The sequence below is a fragment of the Cebus imitator genome, unplaced genomic scaffold (assembly GCF_001604975.1).
Source record: "Cebus imitator isolate Cc_AM_T3 unplaced genomic scaffold, Cebus_imitator-1.0 Scaffold299, whole genome shotgun sequence".
In the NCBI taxonomy this organism is placed as follows: domain Eukaryota; kingdom Metazoa; phylum Chordata; class Mammalia; order Primates; family Cebidae; genus Cebus; species Cebus imitator.
In genome coordinates, this window is record NW_016107614.1 from 1109668 (window position 1) to 1118401 (window position 8734).

At 49.5% G+C, this 8734-nt stretch overlaps 1 protein-coding gene across 1 annotated transcript in view; it reads left to right on the forward strand.

Annotated features, from left to right (window-relative positions):
• The first annotated feature begins 342 nt into the window (after window positions 1-342).
• Window positions 343-8734, forward strand: part of AVPI1 (arginine vasopressin induced 1) — a 9929-nt gene continuing 1537 nt past the window's right edge. The window contains exons 1-2 of the mRNA XM_017502774.2: window positions 343-828; window positions 7646-7942. Of these exons, the coding sequence (XP_017358263.1) occupies window positions 7656-7942 (287 nt within the window). The 5' untranslated portion in view covers window positions 343-828; window positions 7646-7655. The remainder of the gene's footprint in view (window positions 829-7645; window positions 7943-8734) is intronic.

Genomic DNA, 8734 nt, shown 5'->3' on the forward strand with positions numbered 1-8734 from the left:
GGGCCCAGGAGAAGGGGCATCCGTCACGTGTACCCTGCAGGGCTAGCGGCCGCCGCACCCTGGGGCAGGAATGCAGCCCCGCCCGGCTCCCGCGCCAGCAAAACCGCGCTGGCGTTGGGGACTGACGTCAATGAAAGGGGCGCCTCGGGCGCAGCGCGAGGACTGCTAGGGCAGTGGGCAGAGCCAGGGCAGACACGCCCCCCACCGCAGCTCCGCAGCTGATTAGGTTCGAAGAAGCCTCGCACTCGGCTTTCCAGGCCAGCGGGGGCGGGGGCGGGGATGTACACGCCCCCTCCCGTCTCCCGCCTCTGATTGGCGCACGGAGCTCCGCCTTGGGTTTGGAAGGCTCGCCTGGGAGCTCGCGCCCGGCTCGGGCCGAGGATTGGCGGTTCCGGGGCTGGGGAGCGCTTTCTCCCGGGAGCTGCTGCTGTGACCCGAGTGGCTCGGACCAGCTTGCGGTCGCGTGCGGCCCCCCTCGAGCAACCGGGTCCGTAGGTCGGCGGCCCGCCTCGGCGCTGCGGTGGGAGTCGGGGTGCCACGGGGACGCGACCACCAGATCCACTTAGGGCCCCGTCGTTCTGAGAAGCGGCCACGTCTGAGCCCCGGGGCCTCCTCGTGCTGGAGATGTCGCCTTAGGAGCTCGGCCAGGATACCGTCTCCCATGCTCTTGTGCTGTCCGGGAGCACCGCCTGGCCTTGTGGGCACCCTCGCAGCAGGAAGCCCAGAGCTGCGCCCGCCCTTTCGGAAGGCTGTGGAAGGGGTTGGAGTGGGCGCATCTTACCTCGTCTCATCCCCATTTGAGGTCTGTCGGAGCTTCCCTGCAGCGTGGTGAGTACCTGCTCCAATTCTCTGCGAGGCGGAGGAGTGCACAGGGCACAGAGGCTGGCTTGGGAGTCCTGACCTTGGATCCCTGCGTCTTCCACGATCCACAGAAGCAGATAGCCTCCGAAAGGCTTCTGGGCCCGACCTTCCCCAGAAGACCTCCTCAGCCATCTGGCAGGAACAAAAATAACTTAGTGGTTGAGAGCCCGGGTGCTGGGGTCAATCTGCCTGGTTCATGTCCCAACTTCCATCACCTGCCAGCTGTGTGACTTTGGGTGTAGCTTTCTCATCTGTAAAATGGGTGTAATAGTGCCACCTCATGTGAGGAAGAAAGAAAGCACCCATCTGAACGTGCTCTGTTCTGTGATTGACACCGAACAAGCTGCCTCTATGAGTTCAATCATAAAGCTAAGATTTAAAACTACACAGGTTTGCTGATGGCAGTGATGATGAAAATGACAATGATTCTATAGCCCCTGGTAGTCAAACAGCCTTTCCCTTCATCATGTATTCAATCAGCATACATAGAATATGTTATACCAGGTACTAGTAGGAATGCCCTCGCAAACTCCATTTTCCCATCAAGGGTTATTCATTTTCACCATTTATTTTAAAAAGCTTGTTTAAAATTTTGTAGAGACAGTCATGCTATATTGACCAGGCTGGTCTCGAACTCCTGAGCTCAAGTGGTCCTCCCACCTCAGCCTCCCAAAGTGCTGGGATCACAGGCAGGAGCCACCAGGCCTGGCCTTATTCACACCATTTTGACCATGAGCAACTTGTAGCAGGGGAAACTAAGACTTCTCCAAGGTCAGTTAGCAGCACAGCCAGAATTCAGGGTTCTAGAACTCTTGAAAAGGGTTATCCCTAGATCTAGTAGCAGTTTATTTCCAGGTCATATATGAGAATTGGTCTGGGGAAAGGGCCCAGTTCCCTTCTCCACCTCCTGGGACACAGATTTGAAGGCCAATGTATATCCAGTTCTCTAGGCATACCTGCCTGAGGCTAGGCCTTGCTGGTGGGGAAGCCCACACAGCCATTTGAACTGGGCTTCCCATTTGAGGAGCCACAGATTTTGGCTGCTGTCCAGTGGCATGTTTGTGTAGGGTAGCAGGCCAGGGCCCCAAGTATCGATTTGGGCTTTGGGCCAGAGGCTCCAGTAATTTTTCTATGAGGCCCTAGGTCCCTGATTACAGAGATTATTGCTGTCACCTGGGTTATTGGAAGGGGGCCTCCAGCTGTGTGAGGACACAGGTGTTGCCAACTCAACCAAATGTGTCCTGCCTCGTGGTTTCCGTGCCTTCCTGGGACTACAGTGAGATACTCACCTAGAATAGCTGTCTGTACTGAACTTCGTGTATTACAAAAAGCGCACCATATTTATATATTGCAAATTCATTGCATGGTGAGTCACTTTTTAAATATATTTCTTTGTTAGGGTTCCACAGTTCTTCACTTATTGCCTGTTTCAAATCAAGTTGAACTTTGTCATTTTCAATGTTTGGCATTTCCTTTGGGGTTCAATTCCAACCTAGTTTGTGTCAAATTGAAGTATTTTGCAATTGGTCTTTACTCGTTTGTACACATACCCATGCTTATCTTCTTTTATGTCAGCTCAGAAATGAAAGATCCATTTGTAATCTTTTAATAGCCTCATGGATTTATTTTCTAGTTTTCAAAAGAACCATTGTTCAAGTATAAACAATATGCTTGAACAATGTTAAGATCTTGTCCAGGAAATCTGAGGGAAAATAACTGTTGAACACATTGAATGGGACAAGAAAAGTTTCTTTTGATAATAAAAGTGTTCTGATTCACCATTTAGTCGGTGTTCCTAAAGTCTACCAATCTAATCCTACCTGGAGTCTGCCTATTTTTATTCCCAGCCTCACTCTGCTGTCTGAATCCCAGAATAAGAGGCAAAGTCAAGAGTGAGGGGTCTCTGACGGATGCGGTGACTCACACCTGTAATCCCAACACTCTGGGAGGATGAGATGGGTGGATTACTTGAGGTCAGGAGTTCAAGACCAGCCTGGACATCATGGTGAAACCTCAAAACCTCATCTCTACTAAAAATACAAAAATTAGGCATGGTGGCAGGCACCTGTAATCCCAGCTACTTGGGAGGCTGAGGCAAAAGAATTGCGTGAACCTTGGAGGCGGAGGTTGCAGTGAGCCAAGATTGCGCCACTGCACTCCAGCCTGGGTGGTAGAGACTCTGCCGGAAAAAAAAAAAAAAAAAAAAAAAAAAAAAAGTGAGGGGCCCAAAATCTGGATGTGCTAAGTCCTCCCCAAGGTTCATGGAGGGTATGGTTGAGGCTGAAGGCTCAGACTCTCCCCAAGCGTTTCTTGGTATGTTTGTAATGCAGCTTGCTGAAGCTGTGGAGTCAAGCCATTGCCATCCTGGCAGAAGTTGCTGGGAAGTCAGGCTCCAAGCCATTTCCTCCCGAGGCAGCTGCTGCTACTTGATCCGTGTTGCCCTTCTTTCCCTGGGGAGGTGAGGCCGGATATCACCCTTTCTCCTACCACCCCAGACCAGCCTAGGAGTCTTCCCTGGGCGTGGTCATAGCCAGCTGAGGTCACCAGGGAGCTTTAGAGCAGTGAGTTCTGCCCACTGCAGCAAAACAGCAGAGCAGGGAGGAGAAAGGGAGTTACTGGCTGGGGAATGTCCTAGCACCCAGTTAGCCAGACCTGTTCACACATGTTGCCCCTAGGCTTTGGCAGACAAGCAGCTCCATTCCTCCTTCTGTACAGACTTATCTGTCTGTGGAATTGTTGGCTCCCAGCACTGGCGCAGGCCCTCAGAAACCATTAGCATCAACCTGTTCTTACAGCAGTAACAGGAAAACTGATCCACAGATGGGATGTGAATTGCCTGAGGCCTTTCAGCCAGTGAGTGGCAGAAGCAGGGCTTGAACCCACTCCTCTGACTCGTAAGTCAGGGCTCTGTGTACTGGGCTGGGTTGCTGCTCTAGATTTCTTCTGTGGAAGCTTGACTCTTCCTCTTTAGAGGGCTACGGCTTCAAGGCTGGGCTAGCTGTCACCCAGGAAAGAGCCCTGACCCTAGTGAATAGACTAAAAGAAATTCCACAGCTCCACCCCTACCTTCCCAGGTGGGATAATTCATTGTTCTTCCCTTTCCATCGGCAGGACTTCCCCTTCAAGAATTAGGTGGGAATAAGAAAGTACTTTTCACAGAAACGTGACGTGTTCTTGAAGCTGCCTGGCTGTGAAGTCAGCTCGGGCTTGCTGGGCATAGTGGCTCACATCTGTAATCCCACCACTCGGAGAGGCTGAGGCGGCTGGATCACCTGAGGTCAGGAGTTCAAGACCAGCATCTCTACTGGTCTTGACCAGTTCAAGACCCCATCTCTACTAAAAATACAAAAAATTATCTGGGCGTGGTGAAGGATGTCTATAATCCCAGCTACTTGGGAGGCTGAGGTAGGACAATTGCTTAAACCCAGGAGGCGGAGGTTACAGTGAGCTGAGATTGCACCACTGCACTCCAGCTTGGGCAACAAGAGCGAAACTTGCTCTCAAAAAGATAAAAAGTGTGGGCTGCAGTCATTTAAACCACCTCTGGCCTCAGCTGAGCCACTGGTACTCATATTTGCATCTCAGCTTCCCTTTACTCCCCTATGAAATGGAGTAACAGTGCCTAACTCCTAGAATTATTTTGAGGATTAAAGGAGATCATCCCAAAAAAAAAAAGATATTATCCATATTGCCTGATACAGAGTAAACATCCCAGAGTTAGCTTTTATGTATCTTTATTAGCCTGAAACTGTGACTTGGTGACTGTTGTCTTCTGGTCACAGTGTGTTTTGTCATCCAGCTCTGGGGGCTTACTTACCACATAGATTAGGTTTTAACTGGATTTTCATAATAGCACCTAAGGAGGGGCAGATTTTAAAATTCCCATTTTCCAGAAAAAAAGTACAGTTTTCATACGTTAACTTATCTGGAAGTCTTCTGCAGCTTTTTTTTTTTTTTTTTTTTTTTTTTTTTTTTTTTTTTTTTTTTTTTTTTTTTTTTTGAGATGGAATCTTGCTGTGTCACCCAGGCTGAAGTGCAATGGCATGATCTCGGCTCACCGCAACCTCTGCCTCCCAGGTTCAAGTGATTCTCCTGCTTCAGCCTCCCGAGTAGCTGGGATTACAGGCACACAGCACCACGCCCAGCTAATTTTTGTATTTTTAGTAGAGACAGGGTTTCACCATGTTGGTCAGGCTGGTCTGGAACTCTGACCTTGTGATGCGCCTGCCTTGGCCTCCCAAAGTGCTGGGATTACAGACATGAGCCACCACACTGGACCTGCAGCTTTTAGTTGTTAAATCTTTTGAAAACAGGGTGGGGTTTTTATGATAGAAGGCCTGGAAACTGAGACAGGGTGCGCGTGGAAATGACTGGAATAATGAGGGTGACTTTTGAGGTGGGGAGCACGGAAGGCCAGGGCAAGGGAGGGAGTCATATTTTGGGAGTATGAGTGGGGCAGAGACAACTCAAACTCTTACAGAGAACAAAAGGCAGGTTAGGGGAAGGGTTACTTCTGCAAGTTAGTTGAAAGGAATTGGAAAAGCTTTTATTTATAAGCTTTTGTACTGTTTGCCTCTTAGGCTGAGCATGTAAATATTTTAATTTAAACATATTTAAACGTTCCTTTTCCCCCTTTGTAAGCTGGTTGCTGTTGACAGCTGTCTCTGTAGCTGCCTGTGGAATGAGGTCTGACTCAGGCAGCCAGGCCCTGGGGAAGCAGCAGGACCTGCTCCTCCTCTCCCCAACAGGCTTGGGGCTGGGAGAGGAGGGCAGGACCACAGGCCTGTCTTCAGCTGGCTGTGGCCACACAGCTTGGAGGAAAGGAGGGTTCACCTGTACCCCTGACCTAGGTGCAAAGGTCACAGAGGCCAAAAGAGGAGGATTTGCATTTACAAATTCCTCAGTATCCATGGAGGGTGGTTCCAGGATCCTCCTTGGATGCTCGAGTCACTTACATAAAATGCCATGTTTACGTATAGACTGTGCACATCCTCCTGTGTACTTTAAATCATCTCGAGTACTTATAATACCTAATACAATGTGAATGCTCTGTAAACTATATTTTTTATTTGTATTTTTTAATTGTTGTATCATTATATTCTTAAGTTTTTTATTTATTCAAGGTTGGCTGAATCCCTGGATGTGGAACCCACAGATGCTGAGGGCCAGCTATAGCTCTTATTGGGTGACTGATATACTAGGCTCATTTAATCCTTACTATAGCCCTAAGAAGTGGCTAATCATATCCCCATTTTACAGTTAAGAAAACAGGCTCAGAGAGGAGGTTGGGTAACTTGCTGAAGGTGTCAGAGTCGGGATTCAAACCCCGTTCTGTGGAATGCCAGTCTTCCCTTGTTTCCAGGCTGTGCTGGAGACAAGGATAAGGTGGGTAAGCTTCTTAGGCCTTTATTACTCAAAGTGAACTATATCTAGAATCAGGGAGATCATTTAATTTTCACTTCCTGGATATAATGGGAGACATTGACACGAGAGCCTAACTTCTATTGAACTTTCTTATCAATTTCAGCCTCTGCCCTTGACAGTATATTCTAATACTTGTCACCTCCTCTTCTGCCTCCCTCTCTCTCATTAGGTCCCTTGGACAGGGGTTAGATATGATTGGCTCATTTCATACTATATTTGCTAAATTACATGGATTTGGTTCATCCCAAATCCAAGGGATGGTTCAAGGTCTTGAAAATAGGAGGTGGGATGATGTCTCAACACTGACCACTATTCTATATGCTTTGTATCTTCCTTCAGTCTTCAAATTAATCCTACAAAGTAGGTACTAGTACCAGGTGATAATCTGACACACGAGGCAGCTAAGGCAGGGAGGATGCCCAGCCAGTAAGTGCTGGAGGGGGATAAAAGTGGGATTCCAACCTGGGTAGCCCAGCTCCATGACTCCTCTGTTACCTGTGTGCTATAGCACCTGGGCTGGAGTTCATCAGAGAGGTCTGGGTTCTCATCCTAGTTGCATAACCATGGATGATTAACCTTTCCTCAGATTCCTCATCTGTGAAATGAGGAGGATAAAAATACCCACGTTGGCCAGGCACAGTGGCTCACATCTGTAATCCCAGCACTTTGGGAGGCTGAGAGGGGTGGATCACCTGAGGTCAGGAGTTCAAGGCCAGCCTGGCCAACATGGTAAAACCTCATCTCTACTAAAAATACAAAAATTAGGCATGGTGGCACAAGCCTGTAATCCCAGCTACACAGGAGGCTGAGGCAGGAGGCTTCCGGAACCCGGGAGACAGAGGTTGCAGTGAGCCAAGATCACACCACTGCACTCCAGCCTGGGTGACAGAGATTCCGTCTCAGAGAAAAAAAATACCCACATCCCAGGGCTGTTGTGCTTGTTACATCTCATTGATACTGTGTGAATGAAGCTCTTACAGGCGCCTGGTGTTAAGTACTCAACACAGTTGAGCTGCTACTGGGCATCCTGGTGTCTGCATGGAACTTACAGCTAGACAGACCTGGGTTCCACTCCTGGCTCTGCACGTGCACATGGCTTTGACACTGGCAAGTCATTTAACCATTCTTCATCTGTAAAATGAGGATAAACCATAATTCTTACCTCACAGGTTGCTGCGAATCTTAAATGAGATAATGTAGGTGTCTGACACATAGATGCTTAAGTCATTTTAAGGCAAGAGACCTCCTCCAGTTTAGCTCCTGGAGAATGGAAACACCAGGAGCCCTAGTATTAGCCAGGACCCCCAGGTCTGGGAAGGGCCAGCTGAGTTGCTGATGTCTCCATGCTTTGCATCCTCAGAGCATCCACAATGGGGACCCCAGCCTCGGTGGTCAGTGAGCCACCACCTTGGCAGGCCCCAACTGAGGCCCGGGGCCGCAAGCAGGCCTCAGCCAACATCTTCCAGGACGCCGAGCTGCTGCAGATCCAAGGCCTGTTTCAACGCAGCGGGGACCAGCTGGCTGAGGAACGGGCACAGATCATCTGGGAATGTGCAGGAGACCACCGTGTGGCGGAGGCCCTGAAGAGGCTGCGCAGGAAGAGGCCCCCAAGGCAGAAACCCCTCGGCCACTCGCTACACCACTGCAGCCGGCTCAGGTAGGTTCCTAGAGCTGGATGGCTGAGGGAAGAGCACCGTTGTGTGGCTGTGTGGCCTGGAGCTAGTTACCTGGCCTCACTATGAAGTGCCTGCCTACCATTGGGATGGTTATAAGGTCTACAGTGTCACCACTTGGTTGGCACTTAAAAGACTGCTGTTGGCCAGGTACAGTGGCTCATGCTTATAATCCCAGCACTTTGGGAGGCAGAGGCATGTGGATCACTAGGTCAGGAATTTGAGACCAGCCTGACCAACATGGTAAAACCCCATCTCTACTAAAAATAGAAAAATTACTCAGGCGTGGTGGTGCACGCCTATAATCCCAGCTACTGGGGAGGCTGAGGCAGGAGAATCGCTTGAACCCAGGAGGCAAAGGTTACAGTGAGCTGAGATTGCACCACTGAACTCCAATCTGGGTGACAGAGCAAGACTCCAATCTCCAAAAAAAAAAAAAAAAAAAAAAAAGATTGCTGTTAGTTTTGGAGTCATATACGACCCTGTGAACTCCCACGGCAAGAGATGTCTGGGCCCTAATAGCACCACCTCATTTCGCCGTGATTCTCAGCTTACCAGCCTAGGCAACAGAGCGAGAGCCCAATTCTAAAAAAAACCAAGAACATTAGCCAGGCATGGTGGCATGCACCTGCAGTCCCAGCTACTCCAGGGACTGAGGTAGGAGGATCACTGGAGGCCAGGAGTTTGAGACAGCAGTAAGTTATGATCCTGTCACTGTACTCCAGCCTGGGTGACAGAGTGAGACCCCCATCTCTTTTTTTTTTTTTTTTTGAGAC